Source organism: Schistocerca serialis, chromosome 3 (assembly GCF_023864345.2).
Source record: "Schistocerca serialis cubense isolate TAMUIC-IGC-003099 chromosome 3, iqSchSeri2.2, whole genome shotgun sequence".
In the NCBI taxonomy this organism is placed as follows: domain Eukaryota; kingdom Metazoa; phylum Arthropoda; class Insecta; order Orthoptera; family Acrididae; genus Schistocerca; species Schistocerca serialis.
The window spans coordinates 68811446-68837023 of NC_064640.1; the positions used below are offsets into that span (position 1 = coordinate 68811446).

Sequence of the window (25578 nt, forward strand, 5' to 3'; positions counted from 1 at the left end):
ACGCTCCTGACAGACACGAAACACATTAGAATAATATCAGTATATTTCCAACTGGACAAAACAGCCACTGATATAATAAATGACGTAGGCCAGCTGATCACTTATGGTAAACATAATAACCCACCAAATATTGCCAGAGACTTAAACTGCGGAATGGATGTACAAAACTACAAAGCAAAAATAATAGTGGAAAAGTTGCTGGAAGAGGGCTTAATTCTACTAAACAATCCAAACATACCTACATATGTTTCCCATGACGGCAAAAGCACGATAGACATTGCATTCATAAGGGGCAATATATCACCTCTCTGGACTACAGACTACACACCTCTTCGGGAACATTTTCCTCTGGAAATAAATATCCAAGGAGCATGGCGAAAAGCGTAAGAAAAAGAGGAAGAAGCACTTTCGAGAACAATAGGCATGGGAAACGCGGAAGCAAAATCAGACGACATAAAACAAATTGAAATGCTAATAGACAATTCGCAATTAGAGTGAGCAACAGAAGCGATAGGAGAACTACTAAGACAAGACGCCAATCCCAAGTTCTTATAAACAGGAAGAGAAAAAAAAATGGTTCGACACAGTGTGTTACAGTCTAAAGAAAAGATGTACTAGAAAGCCTATATCACCTAAAACGGTGTGCAGAGAATCCTACACTCCTCAGGACTTGCGCCGAAAAACGAAGCAACTATAACAAAACACTGAAAGTAAAGAACATTCTGGGCAAGAGAAGGAAAGAAACTAGTGGAGGAAGTCTCAAAAGACCAGTATGTTGCGCTAAGCCACATAAAACTAGCTGAAACACATTACATCATATAAAAATATGGGAGACGCACTTCGACAACGTACTGAACAAGGAAGGCTAAAAGAGAGATCGGAGGGCAGATAGGACACAATGCCACAAACAACTATGGAATGGGTCTCAGTGGCCACAGAAGAGGTCAAAGATGCCATAACAGCAGACCCTGACAGACGTTATAGCGAATATTTAAAAGATACTGCCCAAATACTAAAGGCGATGTGGACAAAACTCTACAATAAGTGCACAGAAAAAGCCTCCATTCTAGAACAGTGGAGACAGTCAATAGTAAAAGTACTATATAAAGGGAAAGGAGACCCTCCAAGGACCCTATCAAATACAGAGGCATAACACTAGAAAACTTACCTTTCAAAGTGTTCACAAAGATAATAACACAAAGAGCAAGGCAAATAATCGACGAACACCTTCTCAAAAGTCAAATGCAATTCAGAAAAGGAAGATCAACTGTTACTGCGATGGAGCTAAAGAGCGTATGGAAGCGCTTGAACACAGAGAAAAGTTTTATGTAGTATTTATACACTTCACAAAAGTCTTTGACTTTATAAAGAGTAAATTAGTGACCAGAAACTAGAGGAAACCCTAAGTGAGAACAATATATGGACACGAATAATAAGCGCAGTACTGCGATGCAACGAAATAAGGTTCTCGGACCACCTCCCTCTATCGGAGCCGATATTCCAATCAAATAGAATACTTCAGGGAGACCCATTGAGTCTTCTGTTATTTATCCTTGCAACGGAAGAAACTGTAAGAATACCCCAAAGGAGGCTGTAATCTCATATGTAAATGCAGACAATATTGTAATAGGCGCAAAGGACATTGCAAAGTTACAAGGAGCAATAAACGACATGGAAGATTGCTGTGTCGAACACGGCTTCGAAATAAATGTTAAAAAAAAAAAACAGAAATGATAGTACTCTGAAATGGAGAAAGAGCACTTGAATTAGCTGAGATCTTCGTACGGGAGAGAAAACTGAAAATCGTACCAGACTTCAAGTACCTAGGGGTCACAATACAAACAATGGCAAAATGTTTCACAAAACGCGTAACAGAGAAGGCAATGCAAGCAATAACGGCAATCCATGGAATAGAATACAGTAGATCCCTCAGCCTAGAGACAGCATTTGCACTATTCAGAGCCAAAATCTTCCCAATACTGACGTACGGCATAGAGATTATCGGACCACATCTTACAGTGAATAACCTAACGACGCTAGAGAGAGTAAAGGTGGCCTATACAAAGAAAGCAATAGGAGCGTCGAAAATAACTCGATCCAGATTTGCATTCTTGCTGGCGAGGGAGCCCTTCCTCACTGAAAACCTACGGACAAACCTGATGCTACCCAGTGCTTTGGGAAGTCTACTAAAAACACTGAAACAAAAAAGGGGAAAACATACCACCAGAATTTTATAGCGCAGGCGCCGTGATTGACCAAACACGGACAAAGGAAAACTTCGAAATGAAACATGTGATCACCAGAATGGCAGTCCATGGTTTCCACCACCTTATTTGCAACAACATGTCATATCATGAGCCAAACGCAATGTAATGTAAACAGTGTCAACAAATAAGCAAACGTTACCATGTAGGACTCTGTACCAAAAGGACACACTCAATAAGTGACTGTGCAAATCACTATATGTAAATTTTTTTAATTTAGTACATTATTATCACTGTACTTTGAACTTGTATGGCTACTTGGCTGCAGTAAATTTATTATCATTTAAGGATTTTCTGCGTAATTTATACATCATGAAAGCATGTATGAAAAATTACATGCTTATCAGTGCATTTCTACGTCAACTATGCTAATGACACCTTTTCCACACCATAATGAGTTACTTGAAGTTGTAGCTAATACCTAATGATCTAATTATGAACTTAATTATAAAAGAAAGAGTAATTAATAATTGAAAAATTTGGCTCATATCGATCAGTCAATAATATCAAGAGAAAAGCAAAATATAACAACAGTGAAAGTGAAAAAGACATTCTACAATAATGAATGAAAGAAGAAGCACCAGAGTGTTCTGTTGTGTGTATGTGTGTGTGTGTGTGTGTGTGTGTGTGAGAGAGAGAGAGAGAGAGAGAGAGAGAGAGAGAGAGAGAGAGACGTAATTTGTGTTACAGTCACACCGGAATGGTAGCTGTTTCTTCCGTCTCGTTTCATGTGTTTTATGGCTACACAGTCTAACAAGTCTCACTGGCACTTTTTGGAAGTTTTCAGTTCAGTAATCCTTGTAATTTCCCAGAAACGGCATAGAACAGCCACGGCTCCAAGAACTGACAATAAAAGCGTACGATGAAACAAAGCGTTAAAAACATAAATGGAACAATGCTTGTGGGTTTGCCAGTGTGAGAAAAAAACAAAGCTTGATGAAGGCCTGTAAAAAGTTCTGCTCGTATTGTACAACGCCTCTGAGTTATTGCGACGGCTTCAACATTTAACGCCAGGACGCGAAAGCCTCGATAGCATGAGCAACAATGAGAAACGAACACAGAGATTTTATTCTAGTAGCAAAGTTGCACAACTCCCAGCTGTGTGAAAGCGTTTCATGGATCAGGATACGGCTAATAAACGGTGCGTTGTTTCTCGACTCTCTGCGTTACGAGGCAGTAAACCGAAATATTTAGTTTTATATTGTGGGCCTAATGGGCGAAAAGAGCTAGTCACTTGCCTGTGTTTTAAATTAAGGGGAAGAGGTTCGGTGAAGCAAATTATCTTTTATACAGACTTAGTAGCAACCTACAGATGGTAAACTCCTGAATCTGAGGAAAAAAATAGTGCCTGACAAACTGTAACTGATGTAGTGTGCAGCTGCGTCCAGGACTAATGAGATTTTCAGCGAAAGCAGCAGAACCCAATACGTTCTCCTCGATGGCGAGTGTATCAGACACAACCGTATCGTCAGGAACGCATTAGGGAAATGTGATAGGACGGCTATCATTTTCTGTATACATAAATGACCTGGCGGACTGGGTGAACAGCATGGTGCGACTGTTTGCTGATGATGCTGTTCAAATGTGTGCGAGTTCCCAAGAGACCAAACTGATGAGGTCATCGGTCCCTAGATGTACACACTACTTAAACTAACTTGTGCTAAGAACAACAAACACACACCCATGCCCGAGGGAGGACTCGAATCTCAGGCGGCAGGGGCCGCGTAATCCGTGACACGACGCCTCAAACCGCGCGGCCACTCCGCGCGACTGATGATGCTGTGGTGTATGGGAAGGTGTTATCGTTGAGGACGATTCAAGATGAATTATATAAAATTTCTAGTTGGTGCTATGAATGGCTGATAGCTCTAAATGTAGAAACATATAATTTAATGCAGATGAATAGGAGAAACAAACCTGTAATATTAGAATATAGCAGTAGTAGTGTACTTCATGACATAGACACGTCGATTAAATATGTAGGCGTAACGCTGCAAAGCGATATGAAATGGAAAGAGCATGTAAGGATTATCGTAGGGAAGGTGAATAGTCGACTTCGATTTATTGGGAGAATTTTAGGCGTGTGTGGTTTATCTGTAAAGGGGACCGCATGTAGCACACTAGTGCGACCTATTCATGAGTACTGCTCGAGCATTTGGGAATCGTTCCAGTTGGGGTTAAAGGAAGACATCGAAGAAATTCATAGGCGGGCTGCTAAATTTGTTGCTGGTGGGTTCGAAAAACACGCATTTGTTACGGAGATACTTCGGGAACGCACATGGGAATCCCTAGAGGGAAGGCGACGTTCTTTTCGAGGAACACTAGTGAGAAAATTTATGAAACAGTTATTTGAGGCTGACTGCAGAACGATCCTACTGCTCCCAGGGAACGTTTCGCATAAGGACCACGGAGATAAGATACGAGAAATTAGGGCTCGTACGGAGACATATAGGCGGTGGTTTTCCCCTCACACTATTTCAGTGTGGAACATGAAAGGAAATGACTAGTAGTTATACAAGAGCAACCTCTGCCATGCACTATGCGGTGCGGAGTATGTATGTAGCTGTAGAATATGTGTGGGAAGTTGCAACGCCAGAAAAATTTAGCGAAAAGCAGGAAGACCTGCACAGGATCGACGCTCGATGGAGGGATTGTCAGTTGACCATAAACACAAAAACGTAAAACGTTTAGCACATAAATAGGAGGAAAAAGTCACAGCTTTTCGGGTGGCGATCAATCACCGGAAACACGAACATCTATAACACCGCTAGGAGTGTTCGACCTCAGGTGGATCAGTCACATAAAAGCAACAGTAGGAAAAGCAAATGCCAGATCCAAATCTATTGTAAGAACCCAGAAATCACCCCCAAATGGTATGTCGTACGAAACTTTCGTTCGATCAGTTCTCGAATTTCGTTCATCAGTCTGTTATCCTTACCATGTTTAATTAATTGAGGAGATAGCGAAGATCCGAAGAAGAGAGGAGTGTTTCTTCAGGCACTCTTTCAGTTAGCGTGAGAGCGCGGCGCCCATCAATCTCCCATGGAAGGCGCTAATGACGGGCTATGTGCACCACGGAGATATTTACTGTAGAAATTCCAAGAGTGTACATCGCAAGAAGTCTCAGGCAATACGCTACCTACTCGCACGTCCAGATCCCGAAACAACACCGATAAAAATTAGGGAACTTTGACCTCAAACGGAGGTTTCATTCATCTCGCGGACTACCCGCAAATAGAAAAGTAAAGGGGGAAATGATATTTGTGCTATCTGTATATCGTAATGTTACTTTCGCTTACAAACTACTTGCAAAGAATGGATCTTATTAAAATACCTCCTAGTCGGCCATTTCACAACTGTGCTAAATTGTTTGTAAATTATACAAGTACTTTGTATTGCGGCTAACAGCAACAAAAGTCTCAGGCAATAAAGAGTTTTTTTCGAAAATTTAAACGTCTGCTTGTGAATATAATTACTAAAATACTGAAAATTAGGTTAAAAAAGACCCCGACAATTTCGTGGCAGGGACAGTTCACTATTAATAGATCGGAGAAGTGTGCGGAACTTCAGGTTCCAGTCGGAGAAAACAGCGTTCAGTGCAGCGATTCTTGATGAACTTTTAAGCTATCGGGACTGTGAATGGGAGACGTGACACTGAATATTAAAAACTAAGCGAGGGATTTTTGTCAATTTTTTCCTCGTGGATTATTATGGTTGTGTATTTAAGGAACACAAAAGAACAGGCCTAAAGGCACATTAAGCTATGTTAGCCGTTGCTCATGAGCAGCAGACAGCCCTTTCTAAAAGACATGTGAGGGATTCTAGTCCTGATCGTGGCTGCACTAATGAGATTTCAGACGCTGGAAAGCACATGCGAGTTTGGTACGTCGTGCGGAGCAGAACAGTCAGACCTGTAGAAATCATGAGGAGGTGTTGTGTCGTGCTGCCGGATATTTGCAGACGGCATTTAGAGCCATTGAATTTTCTAGAATATAACGCCAACGAAGTAATAGCTGGTTTGAGAAGCGCAGGGGGTATGCAAAAGGGTTAAGGTGATCGGATTTCCCGAATGAGTTGCCGGTTGAATGCTGGATAATAGCGAGGTTTTCCAAAAGATGGATGTGATGTCAGTACGTTGGAGCATTATGACATTACTATATTAATATCGGTGAGCACCTGAGCAACTAATACTCTTATCACTTATCTTTGGAAGGGAAAAGAAGACTCTTTTCCATGGCCAGCCCAATCGCCGGATCTCACTCTTACGGATTCTTTTTTTTCATATGGAGTATCATGAATTCGCAGGTGTATGAAACCACAGTAGAAACCGCAAGGTCCACAGATACCTGTCACATTTTACAATAATCAGAGATGTGTCAGAAGTTACACCGTAAATGTTACGAGCCCAGTGGTCGATGGGTTGAACAACTGATAAGAACCTAAATTATTATACAGGGTGTATCAAAATGGATGGTGCAAACTTGCACGGCTGAAAGTGCACGATAACGGAAGCACAAATGTCACGTAAACATGGACTCTATAACGCATACCTTAAGAGCTACGAGATATTTTTGATTTTCAATATTGTGAAACAAATCTCTTCTACTGCAAGCTCTTTGGTTTCCATATTTTGGGAAGTGGCAGTATGGACCAAAACAAGGAAAAAAATCTCTAGTAAACATGTGCTCTAAATGCATACCTTAACAGCTATGAGCACCTGTTCATCTTTGGTACTTTGGAACACAACTCTTCTACTGAACAAGTGCTCATAACTTTTAAGGTATGCATCTTAGAGCACATGTTTATTAGAGATTTTTTTCTTGTTTTGGTCGATACTGCCACTTCCCAAAATATGGAAACCAAACAGCTTGCAGTGGAAGAAATTTGTTTCACAATATTGAAAATCAAGAATATCTCATAGCTCTGAAAGTAAGCGTTTTAGAGCACATGTTTACTTGATGTTTGTGCTTCCATTATCGTGTACTTTCAGCCGTGTAAGTTTGCGCCATCCTTTTTGATACACCCTGTATAAGCGAAAGTTACTTTTATCAATCACTGTTATATCCTTGTGACAAAAAAGTGCTCTGCTTCTGTACTCATTTGGTCATGGCAACTTGGTTTTATAGGCTAACAATGAGTTATTTAGCTTATCATTCATTTCTGTGATTTACTTTAATAATTAATCAGAGACTGCACTTCATCCTCATGTGATGTTTTCTGGTGCTGTCGTTACACAGTCGGTATCGCCTCGACAGCGTGTATATGTCGACGTAACTGTTGAACGTTCTCAGAATAGATATTAAATATTAAAATAAATGTACAGCAATTTTCGAAAAAGCTTATAAACAAAACAATATTCACTGCTAACTGATCAGTCGTTATATTTGTATATAACTTGCTTGTGTCATTTAGGCAGGCCGGAAATTTTGTGACATTTCAACTTACACTTGCGAATGGCCATAAAACCGAAATTTGTTGTTCAATGGCAGAACTTTCTTTCTAAACGGTTGTATATGTAACAGGAATGCTGCGAGTCCGCGGTTATACTTGCGAACTCGTGTACTGGCTCTGCTTTCTTAGAGGGTCGAGTCCACTTGTACCAGACAACAGACTCAGGCTGTGGTGCTGTGGCGGACACTCACGAGTCGAGTCTACGGGCACACGAAAACGGCGAGTTGGGATACAACGTCACAGGACTCGGGCAGTCAAACATCGAGCCATTGTCACATCCGAATGCCTCACAAATCTGGCTGCTGCACGAGTCAACCAGCCGGCTAAATGGAGACCGCCAGTAAGGCCCCTTTCAAAGTCTTTCAGGTGCTGTTAATGCTGTCTTACACGAGCATATGGCATCTCCGCGTTCTTCACAGCGATCACTCAACATCTGACGCTATTCGCGCCCTTTATGCAGGGTGATTCTGTGATGATGTTGCAAACATCCATGGGTGATGGAGAAGGGTAAATGTATCAGTCTGGGACAAGGATCCGGAATCGACTGAGTCGAAAGTTATAGGCGAAAATCATTCTGATTCCTCTGACAGTGGACCACTTCTACTAAAGCTCTTTGTTTTCGATATTTTGAGAGGAGGTAGGATGGGCCGAAATAATTAAAATATCCCGTAAACATGGGGCCTAAAGTGCATACTTAAGAGCTATGGGCACTTGTTCAGTAGAAGAGATGCTTCACAGTGGCAAAGATGAAAAAGTTCTCGTAGGTCTTAAGGTATGCACTTTAGAGTGTATGTTTACTGGACAAGTTTTTTCGTGTTCTGGTCCATACTGCCTCCTCCGAAAACATGGATAGCAAAGAGCGTGCAGTAGAAGAGGTTCACTGTCAGAGGTATCAGAACGATTTTCGCTTATAATTTTCGATTCGGTAGTTTCTAGACCAGGGTCCTTTACCTCAAATTGATACATTTACTAGTCTCCATCATCTCTGAAAGTTTGTAACATCGTAACAAAATCATTCTCTACATAGTACAAGGCCTGGTAACAACACTAAAGCCGGCCGCTGTGGCCGAGCCGTTCTAGGCGCTTCAGTCCGGAACCGCGCTGCTGCTACAGTCGCAGGTTCGAATCCTGACTCGGGCATGGATGTGTGTGACGTCCTTCGGTTAGTTAGGTTGTAAGTAGGCTGTTTACGTTTTCATGTTGGTAACGCAACGTAGCGCTCTGTATGAAAATCACTGACTGTGCTGTGTGCAGTCTGTGGCTGATCTGCATTGTTGGAATATTAGCTATTGTTGTGTTGGGCAGTTGGATGTGAACAGCGCGTAGCGTTGCGCAGTTGGAGGTGAGCCGTCAGCAGTGGTGGATGTGGGGAGAGAGATGGCAGAATTTTGAGAGCGGATGGCCTGGACGTGTATCCATCAGAAAGAGTAAATTTGTAATACTGGATATCATGGTTCAAATGGCTCTGAGCACTATGGGACTTAACTTCTGAAGTCATCAGTCCCCTAGAAATTAGAACTACTTAAACCTAACTAACCTAAGGACATCACACACACCCATGCCCGAGGCAGGATTCGAACCTGCGACCGTAGCGGCGCGCGGTTCCAGATTGTAGCGCCTAGAACCGCTTGGCCACCCTGGACGGCGCATATCATGAACTGATATATATATATATATATATATATATATATATATATATATATATATATATATATATATATATGTGATGACTTTTGAACATTATTAAGGTAAATATATTGTTTGTTCCCTATCAAAATCTTTCATTTGCTAAGTATGCCTATCAGTAGTTAGTGCCTTCAGTAGTTAGCATTTTTTATTTAGCTGGCAGTATTGGCGCTCGCTGTATTGCAGTAGTTCGAGTAACGAAGATATTAGTGAGGTAAGTGATTCATGAAAGGTATACGTTATTTTTAGTCATGGCCATTCTTTTGTAGGGAATAACGTAGTGGTTTTCCAGCACTGTCATTCATAAAGTTTTTTCTAAGGGGATGTTTCAAGGTTTAAGTAGTTCTAAGTCCCTCAGATTTTAAGTCCATTAGTGCTCAGAGCCATTTGAACCATTTTTGAACAACACTAAACACGATCAAACTATTGCACTAAGGTGGCCGTACCACCTGTCACAAATAATCTGTATTACTGACAAGGGGGACCATCAGACCTGTTAATCACGAATTTTGATAAGTGTCACGTATGCTGTAAAGAGACCTAGCCTAAGTACCTGCTTAACAGCTTTTCATGCGACGGCCCTTAGCTTCCGAGTAAATCGATGTTGAATTTTATGTGTACCTTCCATAACTGTATGTTTAGACAGGTTTCAGTTAAGTGAGCGTAGCGCAGCGGCTAAATTTTACGTCCACCATGTTGGCGGTACGAGTTCAAGTCTCGCCCGTGTACTTTTTTCCAGTTTCATCTTGCAGGATAAGTTCACCGAACAAAAAAATTAGTCACCCCGGTACGCACGCGCAGCTTGATTGTTAAGCTTTTACAGATGGCGCAGCGATCCAGTTACGAACTCAGCCACGCACGCAGTCTCTCTACGTGAGCTTAAGGCAATACAGATAAGTGAAACGTTACGTTTCGATCGCACATTGTACATGAACGTTATTAAATGTGAGGAATTAACAGAGTGGCAAAAGGGGGGCAATCGTGTTCGGCAGTACACATGGCCGTATGGCAAGTTGCTGGACTTGTTGGTGTTTCACGCAGACATGTGGTCACGAAACACGACGACAGAACTGTGGTCTGGGAAAGATCCTCAAGCCGGCCGCTGTGGCCGAAAGGTTCTAGGCGCTTCAGTCCGGAACCACGCGGCTGCTACGGTCGCAGGTTCGAATCCTGGCTCGGTCATGGATGTGTGTGATTTCGTTAGGTTAGTTAGGTTTAAGTAGTTCTAAGTCTAAGGGACTGAAGACCTCAGCTGTTAAGTCCCACAGTGCTTAGACCCATTTGAACCATTTGAAAGATCCTCCCTGAGAGAGAGCGGAGGCGTTTTTCACGGCTTGTGAATAAAAATCGCTTCCAAACCCGACAGGAATTGCTGCAGGCATCGAATTAAGGTCCATCCCAACCTGTTAGCGAAAACTCATTGTGACGGAACCTGCATGCAATGAAGGTCTGGAGTCGGTCACCATGCAAGAAGCCACTGCTCACGCAGGCACATAAAGACGATGACAGCAATGTTCACTGAGCTGGGATAATACGCGACTGGTTTTCTGAACAGTCGCCCACCCTATTACATTTCGACTGGCCTGCAAAATCACCTGACTTGAACCTCATAGAAAATCTGTGGGACAAGTTGGAACAGCAGGTAAAACGCCCACATCAGTATCTCCGAAATTTGGTGGAAATACGCGATCGAATCCTCAGCGAGTGGTTTAAAAGGTTATCAAGTCCAGGGACGGAATGACACAGTACTACAAGATCCTCTAAAGGTGACTAAGTTTTTGTCTGGTGAGCTTATCATTGAGTAGCATAAGTCATGCAAAACCATCCAAATTAAGTCTGAAGCAGAAGACACTGTAGACGATCTGCAGTGATGTAGACGTATTCGCAGTGTTGTAAAATTATTGGTGACACACGAAAATTTGTGCTGGACCAGAACTCGGGCCCGAATTTCCCACGTCAGCTATCCGTGCATGTCTCCTGGACCGACTCAAACCTCCATATGTCGTCGTGTCCACCTCCTGTACTCGCACACTTGCTGTGATTCCCGCACGGAGAAAGGCTTTTATTGCTATTCGCGGCCTGTCTAGAAATGTAACATAATTTACAGTGTCTGTATTTACAATGGCTGTATACCTGGTGTAATGTTCGATTTAAATCGATCATTTGCTGTTGGTAGCGATCAGTGTTAACGGTTTCACCAGGTTTTAGTAGCTCACAATAGATGACACCCTTGCGATTCCACCAAAAGCAGAGCATTGTCTTCTTTCCAAAGCGATTCGCTCTTGCAGTGGATGCCGATGGTTTGTCTGGATTCACCCATGATTTACGACGCTTATGATTCTCAAATTATATCCATTTTTCATCACCTGTCACTATTCAATGGAGAAACGACTTTCTTTTGTATCTGGCGAGCAGCATTTCACAAGTACTCTTTCGAATTGTTTGCTGTCTTACTCTCAGTTCATGCGGAACCCATTTTCCCACTTTCTGCACCTTTCCCATAGCTTTCAACCGCAGAGAAACGGCTTTCTGCGTCACACTCAATTGTTACGCGAATTCCTATTGAGTCTGAGTATCATCTTCATCCAATAAGGCCTGAAATTCGTTGTCTTCGATCGTTTTCGGGTGTTTCCCGCGCTCGTCGTTTCTCACGTCAGAATCACCACTTCTGAGTTTTTTGAATCGCTCGAAATACTGCGTTTTTCAATAGCATGTTCGCCGAAAGCTTCGACATGCATTCGATGGGATTATGCAGCAGTTTTCTTCAAATGATAACAGAAAACGAATGCTGTCCGCAAATTGTAGTTCATAGGCACAAAACTCGATAGTTTACGGGTTTGAAACAGATACCGAGGTATGGAACTTGGGTTACTGTGTGTTGACATTCGTCGTCACCCGTTACAGGAAGCAGATGGCGCTGCAGACGCGGTCTCACGAGCCCTACACTGACGGCTAGCAGCATCTATAGGGAAATTCCGGTTTCGTACTCTGCAGCTGGTAGTACTATGAAACGTTCTTCAGATATGCATGCATGTGTTTTTCTTTAGGCAGCATAACTGACGGCGCGCAAATACCTGGATTTCATTCTTCCACATGAGAGCACTTAGCGACTCCCAACAAACCTTACACTTAATTTCAAACTTTACACATAATTTCAAACGTTTATAAACCTCTTTCTTGCTGACAACCTCCACAGAACTATGAAAGGGAAACAGACATCGCTTACTACATTCCGCAGTTCATGCAGTACCATTTCAGCAGCGGACATGAAGATTTAATTTATTACTTCTTGACAACTGGTTCTATTCGTAACATATTTTGCAGCCACTATCGACATATATTACTGAATCCATCTGCAAAATTACAACATTGCAAGACTTACAGTTCACGAGATATGGCGTCATAAACTTTTGATGAGTGAAAACCTAGCTTTCGCTTAAAATGGAGGTCAAATTACCCAGATTATATTCGTCCAGTATTTCATAATGAGAGGACTTAGCTATTTCCGACACGTTCAAACCTTTCTTAAACTCTTCTTGCTTACATGCTTAACGTTAAATATTTAACACATTAACCCATTTGTAAAGTGATCAGAGTCTGTAGCTGTCCTATACACGGGAGTTAGATTCTTTAAGCAATAGGAAGTTTACTGATTGTAACTCTTAATCATTTACATACCCGTCGATGGTGTGTAGATGTACGATGTTACATAGACATCTGACCATGTCTTCTGTGCCCTCCACTTTTCTTGTCAGGCAGTGTATATCCCTTTTGTGGAAAATTTTAAGACAGATACCGTGTGTTCAGTTTTTGTTACTATTAATTACAGTACTTAAACTTGCACGAGTGAATGTGAACGGAAACGAGAAGGGGTAGGTTTTTAACTGAGCTGGTAGCTTAGGCATTTTGAAGTTTTACACGTTTTAACCAGTTTCGTCCCTGACTATTTTAGCAAGGGTGCTTACACTCTCAATGTAGAACACCTTAGATATACAAACAACAACAATGTGTGCTCGTCACGATGTGTAGCATTTTAGTGCGAATCGCAACAATGTATGCTTCTACAGTGTGATTCTGTGCTGATATTTTGCGCATATAATTGCATAAGTAATAATGAAGATACTCTATACAGGGTGAAAAGTATTTAAACCGACAAACTCTGGGAAGTTGTAGGGAACATCAAAACAGATATTTTTCCCCTAATGTCATTTTTTTCTATGAGTATTTTTTAAACCGGTGGAGGCCGTGTTACGCTCTTCAGTTGTTAGAGGCCGTATTACGATCATCAGTTGTTAGATGGCGTATTACGCTCTTCAGTTGTAGGCAACTGCTGTCCACCAGTGTAGTAGTTGCATTGTCTCTGTTTACTAATGGAGCGATACACCTAGAGTGAGTACACTGATATGGTTGGTGCACACTACGTAGCGCACCACAACGGATGAGCTGCACAGCGGGTTTATCAACAACAATATCCTAATCGCCGTATCTCGCATCATACGACCTTAGCTGCTGTGTACCAATGTCTGCGTGAGACCGGGTCATTTAGCAGGTTACCTGGACAGGGATGCCGTCGCACGGTAAGAACTCTGCAATTTGAGGAAGCTGTCTTGCAGCATGTGGAGCGGGATCCTTCAATAAGCACTCGTGCAATTGCACGTAACATGGGGACGAGAGCAGTTGTTACTTCCACTTCTCTTACAGCATGTCCACAACCTGGAACCAGTTGATTATCCACCCAGAGCACAGCTTTCGCAGTGGTACCTGGAACAGTGTGAAATGCATCCTACATTTCCAGCCTCTGTGTTGTTTACCGATGAAGCAACGTTCGGGCATGATGGAGTCTTTAACATGCTCAATTCGCATGTTTGGAGTGAGGATAACCCACATGCCAGAGTTACTAGCGCTCATCAAGTGCGGTTCTTCGTTAATGTGTGGGTCGGTGTTGTTGTGTTGTTGGTGACTGTTTAATTGGGCCGTATCTGTTACTTAGGCCATTAAATGGCAGGCACTATTACAATTTTCTCGCCAGAGCATTGCCAGAATTGCTCGAAGATGTCCCGCTCCCTCCAAGACAACGCATGTGGTTCCAACATGACGGGGCGCCGGCAAATTTCAGTCGTCGTGTGCGTCGATTCCTGGCCCGACGGTTCCCAAAAACGTGGATTAGCAGAGGTGGTCCTGTACCGTGTCCTGCTCTATCCCCAGATATGTCCCCTCTGGACTTTTTGTGTGGGGAGAGATGCGCAACCTTGTTTACGCGACTCCTGTTGCATCAGAAGAGGATCTGGTTGCCCGGATAGTAGCAGCAGCAGGAACAATTCAGGATACTCCTGGGGTTTTTGCCCGTATCAGACAGAACGTGATCCGACGGTGTAACCTTTGTTTACGTGTCAATGGAGGCATTTTTGAAAATCTACTGTAATTGAAATTGGGTTGTGTTAATATGTTGTCTCTTTGTCATAAAAAATGGAAAAGTGTTTATTGGTTTAGTTAATTTGCTGCCAGAGAAATCTTCCTCTACCTGATTAAATACTCCTCATAGGAAAAAATGACATCGGGGAAAAATATTTGTTTTGATGTCCCCTACAACCTCCCAGAGTTTGTCGGTTTAAATACTTTTCACCCTGTATAGAGTATCTTCATTATTACTTATGCAATTGTATGCGCAAAATATCAGCACAGTATCACACTGTACAAGCATACATTGTTGCGATTCGCACTAAAAAGTTACACATCGTGACGAGCACACATTGTTGTTGTTTGTATATTTATATATTCACCCTGTATAAGGTGACAATGGTGCGATAATTTGAGCAATACACTGATGAGCCAAAACATTGTGACAGCCTGCTCAGTAGCTTGTTGGTCCGTTTTGGGAACGAAATACATCACTGATTCTGCGTATCAGGTATCCGACACTTGGTGATAGGTTTGTGAAGGTATATGGCATCAGATGTCTACGCATAGGTCATGTTATTCGCATAATTAACGGGCCACCCATTTGCGTACTTTGTGATGGCACCCGATAGCAACGCAGATGGGTTCCATAGGATTTACATCAGGTGAATTTAGTCACCTAGATGTCAACAGGAGTTCACCATAATGCACCTCAAACCACTGTAGCACGGTTCTGGTCTCGAGATACGGACAATTAGACTGCTGAAAGACGATATGACCGCCAAGAAAGACATCAAGCATGAAGTGATGAAGATGGTTCGCAGCTGTCAGAGTGTCTTCGGTTACTATCACAGGTCCCATAGCATAATACTGCTCCGACCAGCCTGAGCCCGTGGCGCGCTGCACGTTTCGAGCCGCCGTTCACCTCGCAGAGCCTTCTCAGCACGTGAACATGTAGGGGTTCTGAACAATGTACGACGAACAGTGTGCTCCGAAACACTTGTGCGTGCACCAACACTGTGCTCTTGCGGCAGAGATGCCACAGATCACCACCTATCCTGCTTTACAGGGCAGACAAGCCTCCAAACCCCACGTTCTGTGAAGAGTCGTGGACGTTCAGCTGCTTAGCCCCTAGTGGTAGTTTCACTGTCCTTCTACCTCTTTCCGTAGACGCTCACTACAGTAGCACGTGTCATTCGACCAGCTACGCCATTTTCGAGATACTCGTTCGTAGGCTCTGTGAAATAATAATTTGCCCTTTGTTAAAGCAGCTTATCTCAATGGATTTGCCAATTTGCAATCCATATCTTCACTAGGGTGATATCCCGTCCGTGTCTGCTCCGCCTACATGCTTCTGTTACAGCGCCACGTTTCCACAACGCCACCAGGCGGCATCCAATGTCGCATTGATCATAATGTCTTGGCTTATCAGTGAACATGATCGGCGAAAAGCCATTAGTATATCCAGCAGTTTTCTAAATATATATGTCTGTAACTGCGAGCAGTCTTTATCAGAATGTGCCACCGCGAAATTAGCGGTAGTGTTATGTTGCGGGGCCGGTTTTCTTGATTTTACAGGACCATAAATTTTGGTCGATAGCAGATTGGACGCAACTGTTTGCGAATGCATTTTAGCTAGCACCACTTGTCTCACGCGACGTGGATCATTTTTTATAAGTATGTGAATATTTCTAACCACAGTCAAGTTGGATTGGCTAACGATTAATCTGAAAAATTTATGCGTGCTATAGGGATCTACTGGAGCATCGTTTGTGTTCTAAATTAGTTTATATAAAACAGCACCATTAACTTATAACATCAGAGGACGAATGAAAACAAATTCCGTCTTAATTCTAGCAGAACTGAACAGAGAGACCTTGCCCGAAATTTAAGTTTTGTAACAGCAGAAAAATGAGGATATATACAATATTAGTTAAGAGTACATTGGCGGCCTCTTGGCAGCAGTTGTCACTGGATGCTCAGAATCTTTTGACCATATAATGTAATTGCAGATATGCGCCTCAGATCCGAAGTTGGTTGACAAGCAATAAACAGCAAGTGGCGGCGTACTCACCCGTGAGCTGATGATCTCTGCCCCTTGCAGAACGGAGTCCGCCAGCGTGGTGCAGAGGTCGCTATACACATCTTCCAGCTCCTGTAATCACAACGAGTTGGCGTCAGAAGCCCATCCTTCCATATCATTAGCAACACAAAAATGAATAAGGTATGTATCCATTCAACAAACTCATTCCACATCATTATTACATGCACATATGAGCACAGATGTTCATTCGAATGTCCTACCTAATCTTCTTGCGCATGCTCTGGACCAAGTAAACAGTAAAATTCAGTTCAGGGTAGAGTTAGATAAAGACTTAACTGTATTCATTTAGAATTTACGAGGGAAAGGTCAAGGTTTATTTTAGACATTTTTAACAAATCTACAACTTCTGACATCGTAATTAGTGATGACTGTTGTCACCCGTCCGCACATAAACGTCCATATTTCCTGTCAGTGTTTAACAAACATTCTAGACTAGACGTTAGTAGTGTGAACGCGAACAGAGAAATAGATACAATATTGCAAGTTGGTTTGGCTAACGATTACTCTGAAAAATTATTTATACGTTATATAGGGAAGCTTTTAGGAATCAAATGTCTCGTCCTCTATTATCAAGCGAGAAAGATAAAAATGCCTCCAATACCTTTCGAGATCCATATTCAAAAATATTGCACACGCATTTAAAAAGGCAAGGGCAAAAATTGACTTTCGAAGACGCAAAAAAAATTGGGTTGATTTTGCGTAATTCCCTGGATGGGGAGATAGGCAAGAACCATAAGCCAGGGGTTTGCTTTCTTCTTGTTCCAATTTGTTTTAAATTTGACTACTTCTGCATATTCCTAGATGCCATGTCCCTCCGATTGTCTGGCGTACAACTTTATTTTAGTGATTTTTATACATTACGTCTGTTAGTCTCTGTGCAGTACACTATTAGGACACCAAAAGAGGTGTAATAATTAAATTTCAGTTTTAGTAATTCAATGCCACACTTTTTTTATAATGTCATTTGTAAATGATTATTTTGTATCTGCCTGTACATTTTAAAAGATCATTCGACTGTTAGATCTGCTACATTGGCGCTCATTGACCAACGGTAATTCTGTAGTTATTTTCTTATGCTGTTGTCTGGATCATTAGTAACAACTTTTGTCATTATGGAACGAGGACATTGTAAATGCCCGTAGAGCTTTCAAAATTTTTCTTATTTTACGTTTATGAAATCGACCCATGATCTTATTGTCTGCTATATTGGCGCTTGTAAGGCACCAATTAATTATGTATGTACTTTATAGTGTCGTTTGGATCTTTCTGCTTACATGACTATGTATTTTTAAAAATTGTACACACAAGTATTCGTTTGTCACTGGACGATGTGCAGCGCCAGTAAGGGCACACTATCGCCGCCTACCGGTAGAATTTTGTTCCGTGGTGTTGTCATCACTGTGGAACTTCCTGTCTGCCTCTGATTGTTATATAAGTAAAATATAACTGCAGTTCATCTGTACAACTCAATGTATCTGGTACGTGCCTTCTACTTGTAACTTACGGATATTTTTGTGATGCGCCATGTCACTGCTGTTGCTTTTATTGTATTGCTATGTACCCTCTGTTTAACAGATACCTGATGATGAGCTATCCTGAAATGCGTAATGCTAAAGTTATTCATTCACGAAATGATAACGTTCTACTAAATGACATATTCAGCATTTGTGCAGTAGTGTTCTAATTTCACATTTGCGTACGGTCATAATTACGTCCTTTCCAGCAGTGAGGTCGGTAGATCGCAGTCCTTGGATAGCTCAATTTGCAGAGCACTTGCTCGCGAAAGGCAAAGGCCCCAGGTTCGAGTGCTGTACAGCAAACAGTTTTAAACTGCCAAGAAGTTCCAAATCATTACGTACTCCACTGCAGAATGATAATTCATTGTGGAAACCTTCCCCTATGCTGTGGTTAAGACAGTTCTTTATAATATCCCTTCTTCCAGGAGTGCTCGGCGTACAATATATGCGTGAGAACATCAGTGGGATTTGATATGTGGGAGAAGAGACACTGCCGGAAGTCAAGCTGTGAAGTCTGTCGTCAGTCGTGGTTCGATAAATCAGTGAGTACAGCACTTGTGTGCGGAAGGCAAAAGTCCCGGTTCGGCAGGATCTGCCAGGGAGTTTCAAAGTGGAAATTTTCAGACAGGAAAAGTCATTCTTGCAGTGATCTGTTAATCGGAAATATTCTGAGGTGTCAGGAAACCGGCAGTTTCGCAATGGAGGGAATTTTGAGATGTAAAGAAGGGAGGCCATGGCTTGGATGCGGTAAGCAGGTTCAAAATGATGTAGGTTGCAATAGTTATACAAAAATCAACACAGGATGAAATAGCGTGCAGAGCACAATTCGTTAAAGGTACTGAAAGCTGGCTAAAGCCGGAGATAAGTTTAGCCGAAATTTTTAGAAAGGACCTGACGTTGTCCAGAAAGGATAGATTAAATACAGTTGGTGTTGGCGTGTTTGTTACTGTTAGAAATTGTCTGTCTTGTGGCGAAAAAAGTACAAAAAAATGGTTCAAATGGCTCTGAGCACTATGGGACTTATGTGTGGTCATCAGTTCCCTAGAACGTAGAACTACTTAAACCTAACTAACCTAACTAACCTAAGGACATCACACACATCCATGCCCGAGGCAGGATTCGAACCTGCGAGCGTAGCGGTCACGCAGTTCCAGACTGAAGCGCCTAGAACCGCACGGCCACACCGGCCGGCTAAAAAAAAGTACATAGTTCCTGTGAATTAATATCGGTAGAGGTTATACTCGAAAACCGGAATAAATTAATAATTGGTTCCTTTCACCGACCTCCCTACTCAGATGATGCAAATGCTGACCAGTTCAAAGAAGTCTTCATTCTATGACTACAAAGGCTTTTCCGGAGTAATAACCGATAACATTCTTTTCTGGTCACGAAGTCAGCTTCACATAATTTTTCCGTAGTCCACAGTCTGCCATTTTCAGGTGAGTAAGCCGGTGCACCATCTCTTCAGAACTGAATTCAGACTGCGAGCGGTTGCTCGTTTATACGCCCCGGAAGGCCAAGAAATCGTAGTAACCGTCCTCTAGCGCAAGTGAACATACGGCGCTCCAGTGGTGGAAGCTGACGAACTCGATAAATCTCTCTCAAAGCTATTCTGACGGCTGAATCGAAGACCTTTACTTTTTAATGTCTGATAAAACAGGATTCCAAATCTTACTTACAGGGTAATCCCTGCCTCTGTTTATAAGACTGTCAGATAGTCGAATTTCAATTAATTCTTTTAAAACACAATCCCAATAGCGAGACGCAGGCAATCATTTGTGTATCATCATATAAGATTTTATTTCCCTCGGTAAGACAGTGCTCTGCCACAGCAGATTTTTCAGATTGAAACAAACGTGTGCGGCGCTGTTGCTCAACACATCGATCATGATTGGTACGAATTGCTTGACCAATATAAGCATTCCCTCAATGACAGGATTTTGTACACACGGGATTTCCTCAATACCAAGCCATCCTTTACTGAGCCAAGGAGCATTAATCCTAGCTGGCGGACGCACATCTTCTTAATTTCTTTCTATTTTCGAAAATATGCTGCCAGCAAAAGGTAGGAAAGCCACCGATTTACATGCATCTTCTAATGGTTCCCGCGAAGGTCCAAACGGAAAGCAGGACGTACCTGATTGTCAGTATAGCCATTCTGCTTGAAGCCAACTTTAAGATGATCCAGCTCTTGTGTCAAGCTTTCTGCCTGTGAAACGTCCGCAGGCCCCCTGTACATTGGAACGATGGTTGACAACTCGATGCATGCAGGTAACGGTCTGATGGAGTGGACTTTCAATGAACGTTGTGAGCCAGTGGCCCATCGTCCTTTCTATAAACCAAGACATCCAGAAACGGAAGCTTTCCATTCCTTTCAACCTCCATCGTGAACGTCATGCTGGGATAAACGCAATTAAAATTATCTAGGAAACAGTTAAGAACGTCTCTTCCGTGTGACCATACCGGCCTTTCTATTACGTATCGCTTAGTTTTAACCATCTCTATTGACACGCTACCATCTCACGGCGTCTTTCCTTTCGTCATACGTTGAACGGTTTCACACATCTAATCTGGCATTACTTTTGGAGCGTTTTATCTTCGTTATTAACTGTCTGTGTGTTTGATGCAAACATTCAAAAGAAAAAAAAACATCGATTCTTGTACCATTAATACGACGCCATCTGCCATACAAAATGGATGAAACAACTTTTGCTTAGTTTTCTTCAGTTTCGTAAATGTTTAAAAATAAATTGCACCTATTTGTATCCGTGACTCATCGTCATACAATTTGTTTATTTTCTACTGACGAGGAGCGCACAAAACTGTTTTTCGTATACCGGCCAATAGTCTTCGTTTTTCCAAGAAATATTTCCTACGGGGCGTCTGAACAGTTATGTAAATTTTTCTAAGGCCCCTGTATTTTTCCAAAGACCTCTGTCAAGTTCACCCAATAAATTCGTGGTATGGTTGACTTCTGTGACTTGTAGAAGGATTTATAAAATTTTAAAGCTTCTCACACAACAGCCACTCACGAAAAATCCCTTCTTTAACTACAATTGGTTATAAGTAAAAGTCTTTCGAAATCTCAAGTGCTCTACGCTTTCTGTAAGCTCCCCTCAGAATCTTTGTATAGTGTAAACTATCAATATTTCAAACTGTGTAGCTTGTATTTCCGAACGACACTTACAATCATACCATCAGCTCCATATACCCCCAGTACTATATAAAATTTTCTCGTCGCACGTAAGGTGCGGTGAAGCACGCGACAGTCTCTTTATCCAATCATTGCAGAGTAAGGAATTGGAGACCGCCACTTCCATTAATGAAAGATACGTAAAATATTTTACATTTATGGAGTCCAGCGTCTACTGTCAGTTTCTAAGTGTCGCTCAGAAGGTGTCAGTGCTGCTTACATATCCGCATCCTACCTTGTACATGGCCGTCCTGTCGCCTCCTTGACAACTTGGTAACGTCATGGGGCAATGACAGCGGAACTGTCCATACCTGAGGATGCATAACTAGCAGTGGCAATAGTACCGCAGAGGGAAGGGCTAAAACATGAAAGGCTGAGTGCCTATTCTACCGTTGTTATAACCAATGATGTTCCCTTCCGAGAAAAGACACTCGGAAGTTTTCTGCGGAAATGTTCTAGTTAAAACATCTGAGCAAAAATCAACTACACATGTATTTTTGACTGCGCAATTTGAAGGGAAGAGGAAAACGTGAGGTAGAAATTCAGAACAATAGCTCTGCATATATTTTCGGTCCACAAGACTGAAGATCACCAATCTGATTAACAGTATATTTATTTGTAAACGTCATGATTCGTCGTGAAGTCTCCACTTGGTGCTCTGCTAATTCCATGTGTAATGATATCGCTGGCCGGGGTGAACGAGCAGTTATAGGCGCTACAGTCTGGAACCGCGCGACCATTACGGTCGCAGGTTCGAATCCTGCATGGATGTGTGTGATGTCCTTAGGTTAGTTAGGTTTAAGTAGTTCTAAGTTCTAGGGGACTGATAACCTCAGCAGTTAAGTCCCATAGTGCTCAGAGCCATCTGAACCATTTTGTAATGATATCCGATACGCGAATAAATAATTTATTGCAAACGGCTGAAATCGTAAATCTTTATTATTCATTACTGGTTTCAGTTTAATTAAACAATCTACAGACGTATTTAGCGTTCATCAACTTAGTACCTCTTATTAGTTCGTGCCATGATGACAAAAACACACACGCAAATTGTCAGAAGTACAATGTGTAACAAGGAAGACTTCAGGTGTAGAGTAAAACAACATTTCAAAGTGATGGGAAGACAGGACAAAACAGACCTGCGGAGAAGAGAAGAGGATATTCCATTTGGTACTTAGATAAGGTCACGGAAGAGAGAAAAAAGTGACAGCATAAAAGGAATCGTCTAGTTGATGTGACAGACAGAGGTAGCCAAACGCCGAGACTTGTAAAGACAGACGCAGCTGGGCGCGCACCCGATAGGTGAGCGCGGCAGCGTTAGGCTGAACTTAGGGTTGCATCGTTCGCTAGAAGGTGACGACTTGGTTTCGCAGCTTAAGGCATGATTAGACCGAACGCGGCCTGCCGGTACAGCCTGCGAGCTTGCACTGCAATGGCCAGGCAGCATCGATGAAACGCTCGTCGTTGTATCTTGCCTGTCATACAGGGTGCGGCTTTGACTCCCGCACTGGTTAAACTTTAAATATTTAAAAAACTGAGAGAGTCACAAAAAAGTTGAAGGACGCCATTGGAAAGGTGGTATATTTCTAGTCTAGATCGATGTGCCAGATGTACGCTGTGTGTAGAAAAAATGTGAATCTGAAAACTTCCATTACAACAGGGAAGCCTTTTTAAGAGCTGCTGCCATCTTGGTAAGGGGTAGTTCATTCTGAGAAGTGAAACAGTTCGGACCTATGCTCTGATGAGGAGCGTGTCGGACGCCGCTTTAAAGTGTTAAAAAATTTTTTGGACGTCAGTTTTATGGTTTTTTAATATTTTCGCGCTACAACTCTGTGAACTTTGAGGTTTTCTGGCAACATATCCGCCTACTTGCATAATTTTTCGCCGTTAATTTGGATTGGACTTATATTTCGAGAGCAAGTGCTAAATTTTTAAATTTTCGCCTGCTAGCTACTACTGGACTTACATTTGTGGAGCAAGTTAGGCGAGGCACTTTTAACATTAAAACACAAACTGTGCACTTATAAATATTTCGATAGTACGACTTAGTGTCCAACACTAACATCATGTGCTGGTCTTAGCGATTTTTAGTAAAGCATTCGTTCTGTTGTGTTAGTTCACGAACTAAAAAGTTTAATAAAGTTTATTTACTTTAAAATAAAAGTCAGTGATAATTGTGAACTTTTTTTTTTACTATACACAATCTTTCTTGCAAATATTAAATTATTTTGTAGTCACTACGAATTTCTACTGGAAAATGTAACTGGCGTGTGATCGTCCTCCAGACTTAAGCGGAACCAAGTGAGTTTAAAAATTGATCACACATGATATCTTTAACTTACCAGGACTTCAGGTGGTAACCGGTAAGCAAGAAAATCGTAAAGTGAAAGTTTTTCAATGCAGAAGATTTTTCTGATGCGTTAAATGAAAAGTTCTTTAAACCAATGTTTTTTAACATCGTTGGGCAGTTCTTGTTGAGGGTATCGTTTTATGTAACCTCCACAAATGTATGAGATACGGGGAAGATGTTAAATTTTTAAAACGGAAAATGTACATTTCATTCAAGAATACATTTTTTTGTGGACTGGCAAGACAGCCAATCCACTATGACGGGAAGCCGATAGGCACGCGTTTAAGCTCACGCAGGCTGGCGTGAGGTCTGGAAAATGACAAGGAATTGAGACTAGCAAAAAAAGTACGTAGCTTCTGGAATACTTAACTTTAATCCATAATTGGTGAACATCGGTCTGACGGTACATGCATCACAAGATAAATAGCAAATGATAATGGCGCCTTGCTAGGTCGTAGCAAATGACGTAGCTGAAGGCTATGCTAACTATCGTCTCGGCTAATGAGAGCGTAATTTGTCAGTGAACCATCGCTAGCAAAGTCGGCTGTACAACTGGGGCGAGTGCTAGGAAGTCTCTCTAGACCTGCCGTGTGGCGGCGCTCGGTCTGCAATCACTGATAGTGGCGACACGCGGGTCCGACGTATACTAACGGACTGCGGCCGATTTAAAGGCTACCACCTAGCAAGTGTGGTGTCTGGCGGTGACACCACACATTTACTCTCTTCAAGAGCTATTGAAAAAGTATCACACTGTACCAATTTTGTCAATAAAACGGACATGGCCGGCCGGGGTGGCCGAGCGGTTCTAGGCGCTAGAGTCTGGAGCCGCGCGACCGCTACGGTCGCAGGTCCGAATCCTGCCTCGGGCATGGATGTGTGTGATGTCCTTAGGTTAGTTAGGTTTAAGTAGTTCTAAGTTCTAGGGGACTGATGACCTTAGAAGTTAAGTCCCATAGTGCTCATAGCCATTTCAACCATTTTTGAAAACGTAGATGTGTAAATGATAAAGAGTACACTTGTTGTGAAGAAACCGAGCTGTTTATTGCCTTGATTGTACACATTACGTAACCAATGTATTGCTGTAGTAGATGCGTGAGTTTTATTTATGATTTCCGAGTCACGTAAACACAGGTACTCCAGCCGCACGTCCCACGCCAACCCGCGTACCTTATTTGTTGTTGCTTTAGCGTACAGTACACTGCCCACCAGTGTAGGCGTGCAACTGAGTAACTTAGTAATTGCAAGGCGGTAGTACACCATGTGAATACAATTTTTGTTGTGCGAAGGTGTATGATGTACACGAACGACGATAAGGTGAAAGTACTGCTGAACTACGGAGAAAGTATGTTGGCAGGAAATAATTTAATAATTTTGTGGCGGTGTTCGTAGCGACATGCAATTCGCTGTAGAAACGGCTTACGAAGTCACCGCCACACTTTTAATAGCGGGCCGACCGGTCCGCTGGAACAGTGAACAGAAAGAGGAAAACCCAAACACACTGATTAAATAAAAGTCGGTACTTATCTTTATTAACGAAGATACAGCAACACAGTAGAGAACTCCGTGTCTACAGAAATCTGTCTAGTTCGTGTCGGAGCGGCTAGGTCAGCGTCGGC

General features: G+C 42.2%; 1 protein-coding gene across 1 annotated transcript in view; it reads right to left on the minus strand.

The window, feature by feature from the left end:
* The window catches only part of LOC126470681 (uncharacterized), a 990891-nt gene that overhangs the window by 613813 nt on the left and 351500 nt on the right, over window positions 1–25578 (minus strand). Inside the window, exon 5 of the mRNA XM_050098681.1 lies at window positions 16873–16953. Coding sequence (XP_049954638.1) covers window positions 16873–16953 — 81 coding nt within the window. The remainder of the gene's footprint in view (window positions 1–16872; window positions 16954–25578) is intronic.